The sequence below is a fragment of the Chrysochloris asiatica genome, unplaced genomic scaffold (genome assembly GCF_000296735.1).
Source record: "Chrysochloris asiatica unplaced genomic scaffold, ChrAsi1.0 scaffold00031, whole genome shotgun sequence".
In the NCBI taxonomy this organism is placed as follows: domain Eukaryota; kingdom Metazoa; phylum Chordata; class Mammalia; order Afrosoricida; family Chrysochloridae; genus Chrysochloris; species Chrysochloris asiatica.
The window spans coordinates 8394724-8416139 of record NW_006408549.1 but is presented as its reverse complement, the minus strand read 5'-3'; the positions used below and the strand labels follow the sequence as shown (position 1 = coordinate 8416139).

Here is a 21416-nt window from a genome sequence, read left to right as displayed (position 1 = left end):
TGTTCTGCTGTGAACAGCAACAAACAAATTATTAAATAAAAAAGTAACCAAATGAACTATATTTAATGTTCACAAGTAAAAATCTGAATTCTTTACATCGCATCTCACCATTCAATACTTTAACATACTAACCCGTGTTTTAACTCATAAAGTCTTCAAACAAACCACCAATATGATGAGCGTAAGGTTTATTCTAAACAAAATGTGTTTAAACATGGCTCTGCAATCAGTTATAACTACAGACAAGTTATCTCAGTAATACACTTGTGTTAGATTAGGGGATCTTCAAAAACACATGCATTTAAAAGTGTCTTCCCAGGGGATACGGAGAGCCAGTTCAATGAAAGGCAGAAAGGCCAGCTCAGAGGGGTCTTTTGGGACTCCTAAAGAATAATAATCTTGAGGGACACGGGATTTAGATGCAGATGTGCTGAGAAGCAATAGCCTCACATTTTGATATTTCTGTTTAAAAAACCATTTATATTGGTTTTGTAGAAATACTTTTATAAACATTAATGTAAGTAAACATAATCCTGATTCTTGAATTCATTAATTTTCTCCGTTTTAAATTCAGAATCATATATGTATGTGCCCATCTATGTCTTTAATACATGAATAGTATTGAATACTATTTTTTTGGGGTTATGAATATACAACTTCCAAACTATATTGTACCACACCTTTAGGTCAAATTAGATATCTGGAGACTACATATATTCAACTGAACATATTAAAACACAATTTAAACCTCAAACTTGCATACCAGAAGTCTTTTAACAGCAAACTTAGAATATTCTAATTCTTTTTAAAACTCTTACTTGGTGCATATGGGTCATGGCGTGGTTTGCAATTTTGGAAATCATTCAGTGTATTTTTCTTTGAATCTGGTTTACAGACACTTTTGAAAGGGTTAGAGAAACACTTCTTGGCAGTCTGAAAAGAACTTGAAATAGCAGGACTTCCTCCTCCAGACTGAAAACACTGGCCACTGTTGAAGTCATCTGGAGAGATTATACCCATGACTTCTATTTCTTTTCCACCAATCATCAGCGTTTGACCATCATCAATCTTTTCAAGATCTTTGAATTTATATCCAATACCTTTAAATGGAGAGGGGGAAAAAGAGTTAATTTACTAGTACTCAGCTCTAAGATTACGTAATTACAACAGTTACCTTTCCTTATATTATGTCAACTATAAGGAACAATAACTAGGTTTTGAATTTGAATAGCCTTATATAATCCACCAGTCAGAGAGAAACATAATATTTCATTTTGATCTAAAAAAAAAAAAAAAAAATCTTAAAAATCAGAATAAATAAGAAAACAGCTATAAAAATAACTGAGCCAAGCTTAAGAAAAAGCACGACTTGTTTGTTTTAATTGAACATACACTCATTCTTCTTGGATCAACTATCAACACTCGCGGAAGCAGCAGTCAAGAGATCAGACGACGTATTGCATTGGGCAAATCTGCTGCACAGGAACTTTTTAAAGTACGGAAGAGCAGAGACATCAGCTTAAGGACTAAGGTGCGCCTGACCCAAGCCACGGTATTTTCAATAACCTCATATGGATGCGAAAGCTGGACAGTGAATAAGGAAGATTGTAGAAGAATTGATGCCTTTGAGTTGTGGTGTTGGAGGAGAATACTGAAAGTGCCATGGACTGCCAAAAGAACCAATAGATCTGTTTTGGAAGAAGTACAACCAGAGTGCTCCTTGGAGGCCAAGATGGCTAGGCTTTGTCTCTCATACTTTGGACACACTGTCTAGAGAGAACAGTCGCTGGAGAAGGATGTCATGCTGGGTAAGGTGGAGGGTCAGAGAAAAAGAGGAAGACCCCCAACAAGATTGATCAACCAGGTGGCATCATTGATGGCGTCAACTGTGGCAGAGGTAGTGAGGTTGGCCCAGTATCGGACATTGTTTCATTCTGCTGTGCATGGGGTCGCTATGAGTTGGTTCCAACTCAATGGCACCTGACAACAACAACATACTCTATTGTATTCTTTTGATTTTGCATCTCAGCTGTGGAAAACCAAGCCAACAAAGTATCTAGCAGGCTATATTAGTCCTCCTCTTTCTTGTGAACAAACAAACAAACAAATATTGTGGTGTCTATATTTCCACTTAGAAACATGAAGGAGAAGCTACCATACCCAGTACTACACCATTCCACATAAATAGCAAACTCAGAATATAGTTGTGTCAAGAGACTAAGACATTGCAAGCTCTGTCTTTTTAATTAAAAGGGAAAGATTTCACAAAATTATTTAAAAAAAAAAAGAAAGAAAGAAAGAAAGACAGAAAAAGACCAAGCTTACTGGTCAGAAAGAGACTACAGGAACCTGAGATAATAGCCCTCAGCCAACCTTCAAATGAGCTCAAATGTTGGGTGAGTGTCTGCACAAAACACCACAGGATGCTAACTATAGTCTCCCTTCACGCCGGCTAATTAAATCTGAACCTCAGTGGTCAAGAGGACTTTGAAATTTGTTTTAAATAGCACTTCAGGTGATTTTACTGGGAAATCAGAAGGAAAACCCATTGGTTTAAGCCTAAAATGTCTTTTTTGCTATCTGAAACTGAGAGCTCATTTTAAATATTACAAACTCTGTGCACAAGGAGCGCTGGTATACAGCAGTTAAGTGCTTGGCTACTAACTGAGAGGTGGGTAATTCAAACCCCACCGCTGCTCCCCGGTGACAGATGGAGTAGTCTGCTTCCGTGAGGATGACAGCCTTGGAAGTCTTATGGGACAGTTCCACTTTATCCTACAGGGTTGTGCTGAGTCGGAACCAACTCGACAATAATGAGTTCAGTTTGGTTTTGTATGTACATAAACCACATATATTATATATACTTCATTGATGAGAGCCATCCCTGGCTAATTTTGATAAATTCTAGCCAACTTGAGAACATGATTTCACTAAAGATGAAATACCATTAAGTGAACAAATTCTCCAAAAATCTAACCCCAATCTATTTTCACCAACATGAAATATGCAGTTTTTCTTTATAAAGTCCTCTAAACTGAGCACAATACTGATCACAAAGTAGCTGTGAAGTGTTTGTATAATAAAACACTCTGCTGTAGATAATTCAGGTTAGCCTCAGCTATCACTGCCTTTAATATGCTACTTTGAATTCTCTCAAGCCCTTGTGTTATTCCCTTTTGTCTAGCACATGCCCATTTCCTAAAACCTCCAAAATCTCATCCTTCAACTCTCTGATAAAAAATAGCATTTATAAAGCCTTCCTCTATAAATGGGTCTCCCGGGTGTGATGTTGTGGGTTAATGCAATAGACTGCAAAGTTGGTTTGAACTACAAGGTTGGTGCTTCAAACTCACCAGTCGCTCCTGGGAAACCCTCTACAGGGTCACTATGGGTCGGAACTGACTCAACGGCACTTAACAACAACAACATGTATCCACTGTGCTTTATAAAACTTCTCATTGAAATAATTAACTCACTGCTATCTAAGTATTAATTACATTGCCATGTCCCTTGTTGTTGTTGTTGAGTGCCATCGAGTCTGTTCCAACCCATAGTGACCTTGTATAGGGTTTCCAAGGAAGGGCTAGTGAGCTTGAACCACCGACCTTGCTGTTCAAACAGCTTTGCAGTCTGGGACATTAATCCACAGCGCTACACCATGTCCCTACAAAACTATAAATTACATTCACTATTGAATCTATAGGAGCATTGGTAGTGCTAACAACAGCAGTTCAAACCAACCAATTGCTCCATGGGACTGGTGCTCCCCTGAAGATTTACAGCCTCAGAAACCCTATACAGGGTTGCTATGAGTCAAGAACAACATTGAATCTAAACTCCTAATACAGTGCTTGGCACTTAACAGTCACTCAAAAACAATATAAATTGTGATATTTTTTAATTAATGAGTGAACATTAGAAATATAAATTATAATTATGGTCCACATCTAAAATTGAACAATAGAAGACAATATAAATAATGAAGGCTAGTACTAGGAATTTGTGGACAAAATTGTATTAGCACAAGTTGTGCCGACAGCATTTTTTAAAGGAAATTATGGCAACTTTTAATGATGATGTATTAATCTAGGTCATGCCAAATTATGATCTCCACAGTGGTTTTTTATCCCACTATGACAAATAATATCTTAAATTGTCACTGAAATTAGATCTCATTCTAACTACTGACACAAGTATCTTTTAAATGTTTAATAACTCAACACTTTGAAGGGCAAAAAGTACACTAAGGCAGCTGAATTTTTTTTTTTTTAAGCCAAGTAACTGCAGATCAATCACTGGCAAATCATTTTACTTTTAGAAAAACTGAAACCATGGAATGGGATTTGCTTCAGTTAGTATAAGTCATAAAACTGTAATACTGATTAAATATTGCAAGATAATTTTATTTATCATGCACAGTTTAGGCATGAAATTCACTTAAAGAATATTTTAATCTGTCCGTTTTACAAAACCTTTCCAATTGTATAACCACAGGCACATACTAATTTCAGGTCAAATCATAAACATCAGTCAATAGTACAATACCTTTTCCAATGTCTTTGCCTTCCAAGTCCTTTAAAGTAAGTGATCTGCCTTTTACAATAAGAACAGCATCACCTTCCCACTTTTTATGTTTTTTTTTTGAAGCCTTACACCAAACAACACTGAAATATTTAACCAGATTGTCAGTTTCCTCTTCTTTTGCCTTGGACATTGTTAGCTCTGTTGAGGCCGAATGAACTAGAATAAGAAACAAAAGTAAAATAAAAAGATGACTCTTTAATGTGCAAGTAGTAAGATCATTCAAACAAAAATAAAAGAACAAGTAATTAATGCCCCTGAATTGTACACTTAAAATAAACAGGCATTTTACATTTGATTTAATTGAGGTAAAATTTTTTAACTCAATGAAGACAGAAAATCAGATTAACAATAAGTATGAAAGAACATTTGATCATACTCAGTATCTTGGAAAATTCAAATGTCAGGTGCTAATATTACCATAAAAGTACAATGAATAGGAGCTTCTTTTGGTTATATATTGTGCTGCTAATCTCAAGGTCAGAAGTTCAAATCCATCAGCTGCTCTGCAAGAGAAAAATGAGTCTTTCTGCTCCCATAAAGATTTACCATCTTGGAACCCCTATACAGGGTCACTATGAGTAGGAACCAACTCCATGGCACACCACCACCACCACCACCACCATGTTCAGCTAAAGAAGAATACAATCGCTATACATAATTTTAAATTCTAGGAATTACAGATAATATTTCAAAGTCTGTAGCATGTAAAAATACTCTTAATCAGTATTTTGAATAAGTAATTGATTTAATTAACAATAACATTAAAAATCGAGGAAAGGTAAAACAAAATTGCAGAGTTCTCTGAAAGAAAAACATGTAACTTTTTTTTACAAATAAGAACAAAATATGACATTAAATTTCATTAGAATACGTTTGCCCCTAGTTAGAGAGTTATCAGATAGTGCCAATAATGATGAACATTCACTAATATCTGATCAGGAAAAGTTTCTTCTTACAAAGGTCTGTAATTTCACCAAAAACATTTCCGAATCATTATAAAAACAAATCCAACCAGTATTAAGCAGAAAACACTCCAACAGCCAGGAAACTAACGTATGGTGATAGAAATCAGAAAATAATTGCTCCTCTAGAATGAGCAGATTGACTAGAAAAGTAGAATGGGAAGAACTTGTTACGTGTGGTGGCTACATGTTGTTAGGGGTCATTGACTCAGTAATGACTCATTCATAGCAATAGCAATCCTATGCACAACAGAATGAAACACTGCCCTAATTTCCGGTTCTGGGCCAACCTCTCAATTGTTGCCACGCTTGAGCCCCTTAATGCAGTCACTTTGCCAATCCATCTCACTGGAGGGTCTTCCTCTTTTTCTCTCACCCTCCACCTTACCAAACATGGTATCATTCTCCAGTGACTGGTCCCTTGTTGCAGACTGTGCAAAGCTGGTCAGAAGTTCGAGGCCCACTGGGCCCGGCCTGAGTGTTGCAGACAATGCAGGCCACAGGCTCTGAGGAACAGATTCTGGCCACCGGGCAGTCATAGCAAATTGTTTTACATCTTAGTGTTCAGTTATGTTTTTTATTTAATTCCAAACATGAGCCCTTAATATCCACAGATAAATGTAATACTTTCCTAAAGCCGAGACTGTAAAGGTTTCAAGGTTAAACCTTTCTCCAAAGGATTAACTATAAATAGCTTAACTACTTCCCGGTTCTTTGTTCTACAGACAAAAGGACATCCTCCCTAAACCTGTCCCAGGTGCAGGTTATTCAGCCAAAATTCCTGAAAACCTGGCTCAGGAAGCCAAAACAGCAGGACTCCTCCCAAGCCTTTTGTCCTTCCCTTTCACCTTCCCCCAACTGAGCTCAGGGGCTATAGATATGTTCATTGAACCTGAGAAAACAAGTTGCAGGCCTGGGATTCGAACCAGCGAAGTATGATGTAAAGTTGCCTGAATGTCTGGAGAATTACGTATGCTAGCTGTACCTTGTCTTGGTTCCTCCCAGCTAGGTGTGAAGCTCCTCCCCTAAATAAAAATGGAAACACAGGCCAGTCCAGGTGTGCATTACAGGCAGGCAGTGAAAGTGTGCAGTACAGACTGGATAACATGCTGTGCGGTTGACTAGGCATGTGTTACTGAACAGCTAGTAAGGGGTGCGTACTGCCCGCTTAGCTAAGATGTATACCATGCCGGATCTTACCGCCCTCCTGGCTAATATGTTCACCACACCTGACCTGCTGGACGCCAGTAATGCACCCACCTTGGTTTTGGGTGTCTCTTTGTCTCCCTCTTTTTGTCTTTCTGTGTATTCTTTTGCTATCCCTTTCGCGGCCAGATATCTCCTCCTTGTGAACCAAACACTCGTGAACAACACAACTATGTCGAGGCCAGTCCCCGACAGTCCCTCCTGATAATACGTCCAAAGTATGAGAGATGAAGTTTGGCCATCTTGGCCTCCAAGGAGCACTCTAGCTGCACTTCTTCCAAAACAGATCTATTGGTTATTTTGGCAGTCCATGGCACTTTCAATATTCTCCCCAACACCATAACTCAAATGCATCCATTCTTCTATGATCTTCCTTATTCACTGTCCAACTTCTGCATGCATATAAGGTTATTGAAAACACCATGGCTTGGGTCAGGCATACCTTAATCCTCAAGCTGACATCTTTGTTCTTCAACACTTTAAAAAACGTCTTGTGCAGTAGATATGCCTAATGAAATATGTTGTTTGATTTCTTAGCAGCTGCTTCCATGAGTGTTGATGGTTGATCCAAGAAAAATGAAGTATTTGACAACTTCAATCTTTCTTCCATTGATAAAAATATTGTTTATTGGTCCAGTGGTGAGGATTTTTTTTTTTTTACAGTGAGATGTAATCCATACTGAAGGCTATGGTCTTCCTCATCAGTAAGTATTTTAAATCCTCTTCACTTTCAGCAAGCAAGGTTGTATCAACTGTGTATCTCAGGTTGTTAATGAATCTTCCTCTAATCTTGATGTCTTTTCTTTTTTTTTTTTTTTTCATATAAACCAGCTTCTCAGATTTTTTGCTCAGCATACAGGTTGAATAAATATGGTGAAAGAATACAATCCTGTCACACACCTTTCCTAATTTTGAACATAGGTGTATACAATTAACAAAAAAATCAAATGAACACTTTAGACCTCCACTTTTTCTTACATGTAAACTATAATTCAATACGATAAAACAAAAACAAAACAAACAAAAAAAAGCAGGTAGATTAAAAAGCTTGTATTAAATAACACCATCTTTTACTGAAGTAAAAATACTATAGCTTACATATCAAACAATTCTAGATACACTTGCCCCTACAGACAACTGAATTCTTATATATTAACACAAAATAATTGTGAAAAGACAGTTTAAAACTCCCATTCACAATAGCTTTTATTTTTTTAAAAAAAAGGACATAAAATACTATATCCAACAAAAACATCCAAAATCTTTACACTGAAAATTATAAATGGAGTCCTGGTGTTGCGCTATGGGATAATGAGTTGGACCACAAGGTCGGTTTGAACCACAAGGTCAGTGGTTCAAATTCACCAGCCACTCCCTGGAAACTCTGTATAGGATTGCTATGAGTCAGAACCAACTAGAAAGCACTTAACAACAAGAAAAATCAGAGCTCCTATTTAAGGAGAATAAAGGTTATTAAGATGGAAATTCTCCCCAAACTAGTCTATCACAGTCTCAATCAAAATTCCAAGACAATTCTGGCATGCTGATTCTAAAATGTGTATGGAAATGCAAAGGCCCTAGAAAACACAAGATTTAAAAAAGCAACTTTAAAAAAGAAGAAAGATGAAGGAGTTACCATTAGAGCAAGGTTCACTATAAAATACAATAATCAACCACTAGACCTAAAGGAATTCAGAAAAATTCTACCAACTTCTGCAGTCTAAAATTGATCAAATAAGCAGTCAAGATGCATTGAAAATTACTGGTGGTTATGATGAGAAAGTTGGAAACAGAGGAAGAATCAGTAGTTGGAAAACATGACCTTGGTGATAAGATACGATGCTGGAAAATAGCATGACAGAATTTTACAAGACTAATAACTTATTCACTGGAAGTACCTTTTCTTAACAACATAAATTGCAAATATACATGTTGATCTCATGGGATGGAATACACAGGACTAAAATCAACTATATTTGTGAAAGCAAACATTAAAGAAACTCAGTATCAACACCCAAAACAATACCAAACACATTCTGAAAGATGAGAAGATAAACATACAAGAAGCTAAACTAATCCCAATCAGGGTAGAACCCAAAAGGAACCACACCAAGACATACCATAATCAAACTGTCTGAAACAAAAGACAAGGAACGAATCCTGAGAGCAGCTCAGGAAAAATGAAAAGTTACCAAAGGAGACCAAAAATATTAAGCTCAGATTTATCAACAGAGACTATGTAGCCAAGAAGGCAAAACATATGCAAACTCTGAAAGAAAAGAATTGCCAAGCAAGAATCATAAACCAGCAAAGCTTAACCTCAAATCCAATGGCGAAATTATGACATTTCCTAATAAACAGAAATTAAAGGATTTTATCATGACCAGACAGACTTTACAAAAATGCTACAGGGTGTTCTTTGGACTGAGAACTAGTAACAGCTGACAACAATCTGAGATTACCATTCAAGACAGCACCAAGAACACAATCCAGACACAGAAGCATTCAAAGTAAAGCTTGCTGTTGCTGTTAGGTGGCATCCAGTTGGTACCAACTCAAAGCAACCTATGCACAACAGAACAAAACACTGCCCAGTTCTGCACCAACCTCACAATCATTGCTGTTTGAGCACACTGCCTCTGCCACTGTGCTAGTCTATCTTGTTGGGGGTTTTCTACTTTTTCTCCGACCCTCCACTTTACCAAACATGGAATCCTTCTCCAGGGATTGGTTCCTCCTGATAATATGTCTGAAGTATGAGAGATGAAGTCTGGCAATCCTGGATTCTAAGGAGCATTCTGCTGTACTTCTTCCAACATAGATTGGTTTGTTTTGTGGCAGTCCTTGGTACTTTTAATACTCTCCTTCAACACCATAACTCAAATGCATCAAGTCTTCTATTATTCACTGTCCAACTTGGACATGCATATTTGGACTCCTGGTGTGGCACTGTAGGGTCATCACTGGAATGTGAACCACAAGGTCGGCAGGTTAAACATATCAAATGTTCCTTGGAAAACCTATATAGGTCACTATGTGTCAGAATCGATTCAACAGCACTTAACAACATGAGGTTATTGAAAATATCATGGCTTGGGTCAGGAGCACCATAGTCCTCAAACTGACATCTTTGCTCTTAAACACTTTAAAGAGGTCTTGTGCAGCAGATTTGCCTACAGCAACATGTCATTTGATTTCTGGACTGCTGCTTTCATGACTGTTGATAGTTGAAGTCTTCGGCAACTTCAATCTTTTCTTCATTTATGTGAATGTTGTTTACTGGCCAGTGATGAGGATTTTTGTTTTCTTTATATTGAGGTGCAATCCATACCAAGTGCTGTGACCTTTGATCTTCATCAGTAAATATTTTAAGTCCTCTTCACTTGTAGCAAGCAAGGTTGTATCACCTGCATATCACAGGTTGTTTATGAGTCTTCCTCCAATTCTGATGCGTTTTTCTTCTTCTCGGATTATTTCCTCTACATACAGGGTGAATAAGTATGGTGAAAGAATACAACCCAGGAGCACACCTTTTTCTAATTTTAAACCGTTCAGTGTTCCCTTGTTCTGTTCAAACAACTGAATCTTGGTTTATGTACAGGTTCCCCATGAGCACAATTAAGTGTTTCAGAATACTCGTTTTCTTCAATTTTGTCCATAGCTTGTCATGATCCACATAATCAAAATCCTTAGAAAAGTCAATAAAGCACAGGTAAACTTTTTGGTATTCCCTTTCAGCCAAGATCCATCTGACATCAGTAATGATATCCCTTGTCCCACATCTTCTTCTGAATCCAACTTGAACCTATGGAAGTTCTCTGCCAATGTGTAGTTGCAGCCATTTTTGTACTATCTTTAGCAAAATTTTACTAAATGATTTCCACATTCCATTGGGTCACCTCTCTTTGGAATAGGCACAAATATAGATTTCTTCCAGCCAGGTACTTATCTTCCAAATTTCTTGGCATAGATGAGTGAGTGCCTCCAGTGCTGAATCAGCTTGTTGAGATCTTTCAATTTGTATTCCATCAGCTCCTGGTGTCTTGTTCTTTGTCATTGCCTTCAATGCACCTAGTACTTCTTCCTTCAGTATCACTGGCTTTTGAATATATGCTGCCTCTTGAAATGATTGAACATCAATCATTTCTTTTTCATACAGTGATTCTGTGTATTTCTTCCATCTTCTTTTCATGCTTTTCTGTATCACTCAGTAGTTTGACCATAGACTCCTTCAATATTGCAAGTCAAGGCTTGAATTTTTTCTTCAGTTCCCTCAGCTTGAGAAATACTGGGCATGTTCTTCCCTTTTGATTTCCTAACTCCAGGTATATTTCATTGTAATATTTGACTCTGTCTTCTCAAGATGACCTTTGAAATTGTCTATTCAGCTCTTTTACCTCATTTCTTCCTTTTGCTTTAGCATCTCTATGCTGGAGGGCAAGTTTCATTGTCTCTTCTGACATCCATTTTGGTCTTCTCCTTCCCTCTTGTCTTCTTGATGACCTTTTCCTTTCTTCCTATATAATGTTCTTGATGTCATCCCACAACTCTTCTGGTCTTCGGTCATTAGGGTCTAATGCATCAATTCTGTTCTTCAGATAACCTCTTAATTCAGGTAGGGTATGTTCACTATCATATTTTAACTCTTGTGAACTTGTTTTAATTTTCTTCAGCTTCAGCCTGAACTTGCATAGGAGCAATTGATGGTCTGTTTCACAGTCTGCTCCTGGCCTTGTTTGGACTGATGAGATGGAGCTTTGCAACTCTTTCCACAGATGTGGTCAATTTGATTTCTGTGTATTTCATCTGTGAAGTCCATGTGTATAGTCATGTATTATATTGTTTAAAAAGATATTTACAATGAAGAAATTATTAGTCTTGCAAAATCCTATCATGCCATCTCCAGCATCCTTTCTATCACCAAACCCTCATTTTTCTACTACTGATCCTTCCTCTGTTTCCAACCTCTCACTCTAGTCATAATTACGTTTGATTGCATGTTTGATCAATTTCAGACTGAAGAAGTTGATAGAATTCTTCCATTGTATCATCACTGGATGTAGTAGTTGGTACATAAATTTTAGGAGTCCTGGTGTGGCGCTGTGGGTTAATGCACCAGATTGCAAAGCAGTTTGAACTTCAAGGTCGGTGGTTCAAGCTCACCAGCTGTTCCTCGGAAATCCTATGCAGGGTCGCTATGGGTTGGAAATGAATGACTTGACGGCACTTAACAACAACAACATAATTTTTTTAATTATAGTGGTATTTCCTGGCCTTCCTTATAGGTGTATGGATATTATCCTATCACAGACAGTGCTGTACTTCAAAACAGATCTTGGTATTTTAATGATGAATGTGATGCCATTCCTCTTCAATTTGTTATTCTCAACATAGTAAACCATGTAACTGTCAGATTCAAAATGGCCAATACAGTCCATTTTAGCTCATGAAAGCATCAATGTTTATGCTTTCCATTTCATTTTTGACAATTTCCTAGATTCATTCTTTATACTTTCCATATTTCAATTGTTAATAGATGTTTGCAGTTGTTGCTCCTCATTTGAGTTGTGCCCCATGAGCAAATGACGGTCCCGAAAGCTTTATTCCGTTTGCGTCATCATGATCAAGTCTACTTTGAAGAGTCAGTTCTTTCCCAGTTGTATTTTGAGTGTCTTCCAATCTGACGGGCCCATCTTCTATCACTACACATGACAATATTCTGGTGCTCTTTATCATGTTTTAATATTCAAAAATCTGGTGCTGACAGTGTTCCACTGCTATTCATAAGGTTTTCAGTGATGAAATATTTAAAAGTAGTCCATCTCTCCTTCTACCTAGTTTGTCTTCATCTGGAAGCTCAGCTGAAACCTGTCCACTGTAGGTGACCCTGCTGATATCTAAAATACCCATGGCAAAGTTTCCAGAATCACAGCAACACGCAGGCCACCACAATACCACAAAATGACAGATGAGTGGTAGAAAGTAAACCTACAAGACTGAAAATAGGGAACCAGGGATATCAATATAGAATTAAGTCAACTACAAAACCAAAAGAGGGAGTAGTGTAGATATATAGCTTCCAAATGGCACGGAAGTCAACAACAATGGACTCAAATACAGCCACAATTGTGAGGATGGTGTGTTACCGGACAATGTTCCTTTCTGTTGTACATAGGATCACTATGAATTGGAAACTACCAAATGACATCTAATAACAGGCTACATTCTAATTTAAATTAACATGTTTTTCATAAAAAAGTAAAAAAACAAAACAAAACCTTGACTCCTCTTTAAAAAAAAAACGGAAATATGGAAGTGGTGAAAGCCAAATTAATGCATTGTTTCAGGGACAATAAAGAGGTGTCAACAAGATCACTCTTTCTTGATTTCCTACTTAATAAGTTCCTTCTCCCATCCCAACACACAAAATCATGGGAATGGAGAGGGGAATACAAAACCAAGTTTATTCTGTGATGTTATATTTCAGGGCAAATCTGGAACACATGCATAAAAAGGGAACTTGTAAAAGCAAAAAGAATTGTTTATCCCCCACTGTTTCCATTTCATACACCCAAACACCCCACTCACAGCCTTCATTTCTTTACACTCCCAGTCACTACTCAACTACTACAATCTGGCTTCCAATCAAGTTCTCCAACAAAACAGGGCTTTGAAACAGTTTGAACTGGTATGTTTAAGAAAGATGATATAAAATCAGAACTGACCCAAGTTTTAAAAACTTGGGTGAAGTGGGAAGAAAACCAGAAAAGAAAAAAATTACAAGCCAAAGCCCTGGAATGGGAGACACAGAGTGAGCCTCTTCAGGAGCCAGATGCAGCAGACTGGATTATTACCAATACTGTGGAGAGCAACACATGTTCAAAGTGGTCACCATCCTGACTCTGCTGTTAAAGAGATTTGGTTGGTATGGAATGTGCATTCTGACCTTGTTTTCTAAGAGGGAAATCAAGTTTCTAGAAGGACATCGACCGTCTTCAGATTATCTGTTTTGGTTCACCACATTTTACAAATTTTGATCCATTCTGGTTTCAATTCATCAGTCATGGTTCAGAGTCCTGCCTTAAACTACCTTTATTAAAGGTCACTGATGATCTCTATTCTCACAAAAATAATCCACAGGTTATTTTTAGTTCTGAAAAACATTTGACAATGTTGAAAACTTCCTCCTTAAAATACTGAACTCACTTTTTGTAGCTTCCTTAACATACTTCTAGTTTTCCTCTTGCTTCTTTGGTTGTTCTTAGGCAGGTTGCTTATTCATATTCCTTTGTTGAAGTTCTTCAGACCTGTTCTAGGATTATCTTCTCTTCTCACTGGGCACATTCCTTAAATTACATTATCCACTCTCATGGCTTCAATACCATTCATGTACTAGCTTCATTTGTTTTTCTCTCTAATCCAGATCATGACTCTAGATCTGTACATCTATGTACTCAACTGCCTCCCACACATGTACAATGTCTCATAAAGAATTCATAAACTCTTCCTACCTACTTATCTTCGCTCCAAACAGAGTTGGTCTTTCTGTTTTTTCATGTCCCAGTGAAACATACCTTCACCCTTACTGAAGTCTGAAAATTGGAAATCATCCTTGGCATTCTCCCCTATCTCAGACCCAAAGCCAATTAACCAAAAAATCAAAATATTCTACCTTCTACCATTCTGAAAACTGTGCACTGTTTTCCTTCACAATTGTCACACTCTTTTCAAATCATCTTCTCTGGTCTAGAATACCTTCCTATTGATTTATACTATTGTTCTACCAGGTAGCGTAGTGGTTATAAATTTGACTGCTAATCTGAAGGTCGGCAGTTCTAAACTACCGGCAATTCCGTGGGAGAAAGATGAGGCTTTCTGCTCCAGTAAAGCCTTAGAGCCTTGGAAACCATGTAAAGGGTCACTATGAATCGAAACCAACTCCACAACACATAACCACCACCACCACGGTTCTATCTTCCCAACAGGTATAATGAGATACTCTCTTACCCTCTCTGTTCCCTAAAACCATTTTCATATTTCTTTTTTAAATTATAAAAAAGATGTTTTTTTCTTCCTAAAATTCCATTGTTCTACATGGTCTTGGCAGAAACATGCTATTTCAAGCAACATGACTTTCTACCTCTTCCTCCAACACCCTTCATTTAAATTAACTTCTACTCATCTGTCTGTACGGTAGTTTACATTCATAATTGCTAGATTAGATCAAGTTGCCCAAATATCTCAGCATTTTATAACTCACCTTTGTTGCACTCACTTCAGCAATAATTATGTAAAAGACTATTTAATATCCATCTTCCTTATTAAACTATAAGATCTTAAAAGTCCATTTATATCTTGTTCCTCACCATATTCCCAAAACAATAGCTACTTTTAGAAACAGCCATTTTGACTCCATGTTTACTAAAATATTTAAAATAAAGTTCTTAAAATTAACAAATTTTCACTGAAAAAGTTAACTTCAAACTCTTACCCACTGTTACCCATTTTTGTTTTCCTTTTAATAAATAGTTTCCTTCAGGATCAATTATTTTCCAAGTAAATTTTACAACAAAGATTGAGTCATCATTTTTATACGTTAAAGTTTATCTACTTGTTTTTCCCATCATTAGTTGTCTTTTATAAACCATAAATTTCACAAAGTCCAGTTGGGCTGAGTTAAACCTTATCTATCTAAAAATTATCAATATTGTATTAATCCATAAGTTTTAGTTAAAAAAAAAAAAAAGAATCACCAATTTTTTTAAAGTGGTCATTGTCTTCTGTTGATAGTTTTGCTATTTTAGTGTGTTTGATTTTGCCCAGATGAAGTTTTGAGGTTTTAAACATTAACAAAAGACAAAATGCTCTGCTTGATCTTCAACTCTTAACTAATTCTATTGTGTCATTTTTAGGTGATTTTAGTCTGTTCCATGTTGCATAATCTCTACCAGCACCTGTCACTATGTACTGAATAAAAGATGAGTTGCATATCTTTCTGCATTTCCCTGTTTTTTCAATTCAGCTGTGAAGAAAATAATTCCCCTTAAAATAGTTCAGGATTGTGTTAAAAAGGAACTAAAAAGAAGACCTTCATCAAAGTGGGTGGGATACGCATCCTCAAAGTCAAAAATCCTATTGCATTTCCAGGGCAAAGAAGTATAGTAGTTATGTCCAAAACTATCTTGCCATGCCCCAAGCTCCCAAAAAAGATGAATACAACAAAGAGCAGTAACGAAGAGAATTCAGAAATTACCTATAATTTTAAAATACTGTAAATTACACATTTTTTTAAAAACCCACAAATATTGAACTCCAGTTAATAAAACTCATGCTAAAGTTTTATGGGTAATGTATACAAATGTCTGCAACTTTCTTTAAAATGCATTTTGTGTCTCTATTTGCCTGGAGTAACAAAGGAACCCATGAATCAGACCCCATGAACAACTGTTTCCCCCAACATGAAGCCAGAAGAACTGGATGGTGGCTTGCTACCATTATCAACATTTTCATCAGCGATACAATAGATAAATCCTGATATAAATAGAAAAAATGCAGAATAGTATTTCAAATTCCCAAGGAATTCAGACCTATAGGATCCACTAAGGCTGTAGGAGTACAACCAGAATGCTCCTTAGAAGCCAGAGTGGTAAGACTTTGTCTCTTACACTTTGCACATATTATCAGGAGGAACCAACTGGTAAAGTAGAGGGTCTGTGTCGGGGACTGGCCTCGACATAGGGGTTCGGTTCATGAGGAGGAGATACCTGGCGGTGATAGAGATAGCGAAAGAATACACAGACAGACAGAAGGAGGGAGACAAGGAGGCACCCAGAAACCAGGGTGGATGCATCACTGGTGGGCAGACTCGGGACTACAGGCATTGTGGCCTCTGCAGGCAGCAACTCACTGTCCTGCAATCTTTACTGCATGCCCTCCATCTTGTAATGCACACCTGGGGAGGCCTGGGCCTCTGTTTTATTTAGGGGAGGAGCTTCACACCACGCTGGGAAGGACTAAAACAGGATACAGCTAACATCAGTAATTTTCTAGACATTCAGGTACCTTTACATCGTACTTCGCTGGTTCGAATCCCAGGCCCACAACTTAGTTTCTAAAGCTCAATTAACATATCTATAACCCATGAGCTCAGTTGGGGGAAGGTGAGAGGTAAGGACAAAAGCTTGGGCAGAGTCCTGCTGTTTCGGCTTCCTGAGCCAGGTTTTCAGGAACTTGGCTGAATAGCTAACACTTGGAAGAGATTCAGGGAGAACGGCTTTTTTGTCTGTAGAACAAAGAACTGTGAAGTAGCTAAGATATTTTTAGTTAATCCTTTGGAGAAAGGCTTGACCTTTGAAACCTTTAGTCTCCACTTTAGGAGGTTCTAATATTTCTCTGTGGATAATAAGGGCTCATATTTGCAATTAATAAAACATAACCAGATATTAAGATAAAAAACAATTTGCCATTAACTGCCAGTTGGCCACATCTGTTACACTCGGGCCTATAGGGCCTCGAACCTCTGACCAGGCTTACACGGTCTGCAACAGGTCTGCAAAAAAGAGGTATATCACCAACAAGATGGATTGGTGCAGTGGCATCAACAATGGGCTGAAGTGTAACAATGATGGTGCAGGACCAGGCAGTGTTTCGTTCTTTTGTCCCTATGAGTCAGAGTCAACTTGACAGCATCTAACAACACAACAGTTATTATTAAGTGGTTAAGCATTTGGCTGCTAACCAAAAGATCAGCAACTCAAATTCACCAGATCCCTTATAAAGATGTGGCAGTCTACTTCCATAATGATTTATAGTCCTTATTTACTTTTGCTTCTAACATATCAATGAATGTGGTAAAGAACACAAGGGACAAAATTATGAAAACTTTTGAGACATCACCAAACACTTGTGTGAATGATTTGCTAAGCCTAGGGGCTCAGGAGTATAGTCTCAGGATAACATGGTTAACTAGCGTAACAAACCATGAAGACAATGTTCTACATGCTACTTTTATGAGTAGTGACTGGGATCTTAAACGCTCATGAGCAACCATCTACGTTTCAACTATTGGTCTTCCCTTATCCAAGGAAAGAATGATGATGAAAACTGAAGAGGCCTGGAAGCACTTAATGCAATGGACTAATGTCTCCACAACACTGAAACCAGAAGAACTAGATGGTGCCTAGCAACGACCACCAACTGTTCTGAAAGGAATCACATTAGAAGGTCCTAAATAGAGTGAGAAAAAATGTATAAGAACACTTAATATAAAAAAAAAAAAAAAAAACAGGCATAGTGGTCAGAGACCAGTGGGATTCTGAGACTATGGGCCTCAAGTGCCTTTCAGGTTTGGACCTGAACTCAATTTTCAGCCAAAAAATAGTTTTATAGAGGGGACAATAACACTAATGAGGTATATACACCACAGAATGGTCAATCATGAGATTAAAAGGGCAGCATAAGGATAAATTTTAGAAGGTGTGGAAAGAGGAGGAATGGAAACAAGAAACACAGAGAAGTGGGTAAGTGCTGTTACAAGGAGGGGAATGCAATCACTGAGATAAAACGAACTGTATGGTTTTTCTGGATATAAAAGCTAATGATATGCAGTGTAAACCTTCACTTAATTCACAAGAAAAAGTTTTTAAAACTTTTTTTAAAAAAACAATAAAGATTCATAGCCTTGGAAACCCTACGGAGCAGTTCTTTTCTGTCGTATAGGGTAACTAGAGTTGGAATTCAACTCAGTGGCATTGGATTTGGGTTTTGGTTTTATAACCATTGTTCATCTAATCTTTTTAAACATTGACAAATTCACAACCAAATATTAAATTGATTCTGAGAATTTTCAGATCTTAACATTTGAAAAAAACAAGCATGGTATTTAGATATGGTACCTTTATTGTGATACAATATTCTGAGTAAGTGTATTTCAATAATGCCTCATCAAAAATTTTTACCTCTATAGTACTGACTACTTTGGTTTATGGCACACATAAAGTATACAAATCAGTTCAATAATATTACCTTATATGTAAAAGAACATTAACAGAGCATTTAACCACTATTATCTATGATATATATTAAATATAAATTTCTATACTCAATTATTTAAACATGTCTATGTAACTCTGACATCACTCTGAAAGAAGGCACATGGAAAATGATTAATATTTTTAACACTTTCACATAAGTCAAGATGGAATAGAATCTTTCAAAAGTGAAATAATTGTATGCATATAAGATATCTCCTTTCACACAAAAATCATTAATTTGTTAGAAATGAAAGAGATTTATTAACTTTTCTTAGACGCCACTTAAACATAGTTCAGAACACTGCAAGCTGTAATAACATCAATGTATTCATTAAGTTCCAATGGTTCTAAATGCGTACAATGGGAAGACAGAGAAGTGGCACTATCTAAATGACCAATCTACTAGATAAAATATTTTAGCTCAGTATACTTTTCAAATTTATATTTCTAGAGAGTCAAGTCTGTATTTTAAAATATAAAATCACTCTACTCTAAGATGTTTCCCAGCATTACATTTTATAGGCTCATGGCCTCAAACATATTACTCTGGTATGCAAGCTGTCTGGTGGATTCAGTATATTTGATGACTGCTAGCACAATATCCCTCTCTGCATTCCTCTGGGTGAAACTTTTCCTTAACAACATTTTCAAATATGGGCTAGCTAAGTATCCCCAAGCTCAAAAGGAAAAGAAAAAACCTTTAACTCAGAATTTCTCTACAATATTTTCAATGATAATAAATCTTGCCTCCAAAAAGGATTCTACTGTCAAATAACAGAAATACAGAAATTTATACAGAAATTCTCTCTAACTGTACATCTATATATTGGAATATTGTAGGGGAGGGAAAATTATACATGGAGCAGAATCATAAGCTGTTGTAAATAGGTATAATTCTGGGCTAAAAAATGCGTAAAAATACACTTTCTTAAAATTCTACATAATCCCTAAATACTAGCAAATATATGTCACCTGGCACAACCAAAGAAACAACAGTCTTGGAGAGTACTGAAGAGAAATATGATTGTAGCCAACTATGTTCACATTATTTTGTGGGCAGCAAAAGTATTTTTAAGGGAAATTTATTTAGACATTGTTTGATTTTTTTGTTTTTTTATCTTCCATACTGATTTTAGAACTTAACTACCAAAACAGATGCCCTTTCTTGAACACAAAACTTTTTTCCTAGAAGTATCTCACAGAATCAATGTTTCATAGAACACACTCTGAAAAACTGACTTAGCTATACAAAAGTCAACATTTAAAATGAACATTCATTAACAATTTCACAGTAGTATGCTGAGGTATTATGAATGACATTTCATATAGTAATGTTTTCAGCAATTTCAAAAAGTTAAAGCTTACTATTGTACTACAGATGTATTTAATAGAAATACTGAAAAAAATTTTTCTCAAATTAGAATTATAAATTTCATTAGGTTCTAAGAAAAGTCATGAAATGCCTTTTTAATTTTACTGAAATCAGACAATCAACAAGCTAAAATGGTACCATAAAAGTCAACTTTATCTTTGTTCTTTCTAGTTCTATAATTATAACCTAAAATTTTTATTTAATTTCCTTACTATAATGCCTACTTTTAAAAGGTGCTATAAAACTCTTCCTAAATATGCCTCTAATCACATCATTTCATTAATCAAAAGTTTTCAATAACTCCCCATGATATATTGTGAGAATGAAAGTGGATGGCTGAGAGTAGGGCTCAGAGCAAGAATCGCCGCTTCAGGCATAAGAGCTTGCTCTGAGACCTGCTTCAGGCCGGGCCATAAGGACAACCAGGCATGGCTAGGCAAGTCCCCATCAGAATGTCTCAAGAGACACAAATGCAGGGTAAAGAGCACACTCGTAAAACTGTCACAGTTGAAGACTCACAGGCCAGGTGGCCGGAACAGGTAACAGATAAAATGAGGCCGGCAGGACTGGAAAAAGTCTTAGTACTATAGGTCACTTATGTGATGTTATGTTTAAATCTATTGGATCCTGCGGTTTCTGAATGCTCCATTGGGTAAAAGTTGGAATCCTAGTTTACATATCCCCCTCCCATGGTGTGTCCCAAAACCCTATATAAGGTGCGGTTTGTGAACTGCTTGGGGTAGAGCTTTGGTGAGCTGATGCAGTAACCCTGCTGTAACACTGCTGAACACTACACAGGCAGCCGTCACTGGACCCTAGCATGCTAGATTGAATAAAGCCCGCCTGCTTTTGCATTATCTTTGTCTCTTGGTCTCCTTATTGGGTGGTGGTCTTGGACCCTAACAATATTTAGTGAAATCTGACTTTTAAAACAACATTTAGAATAATCCATAATCTATTACTAACCAACTTTCCATTTACAGCCCTCAATTCACCTTCAGAGTCTTGGTGTGGTGCCCTAGGATAAGCACTCAACCTCAAGGTCGGTGTTGTACAAACTCGCTTTCGCCTCCTAGGGTCACTATGAGTCAGAATCAACTCAACAGCACTTAACAACAACTCACCTTCACCAGTTTCAATAAAAACCCAGAATCTAGTATAAGTTGGGCACCAAACTATGTTCCAAAATTCAGTTTTTCCAAAGGTTCTCACATTTTATCTTGCATCAGAATCCTTGATAGTTAAAACAGATTACTGAAC

At 36.9% G+C, this 21416-nt stretch overlaps 1 protein-coding gene across 1 annotated transcript in view; it reads right to left on the bottom strand.

Moving 5' to 3' along the window:
• Window positions 1–21416, bottom strand: part of RAD54B (RAD54 homolog B (S. cerevisiae)) — a 107624-nt gene that overhangs the window by 40379 nt on the left and 45829 nt on the right. The window contains exons 4-5 of the mRNA XM_006859254.1: window positions 4546–4740; window positions 819–1100 (exon numbers count right to left, since the gene is read on the bottom strand). Coding sequence (XP_006859316.1) covers window positions 819–1100; window positions 4546–4740 — 477 coding nt within the window. The remainder of the gene's footprint in view (window positions 1–818; window positions 1101–4545; window positions 4741–21416) is intronic.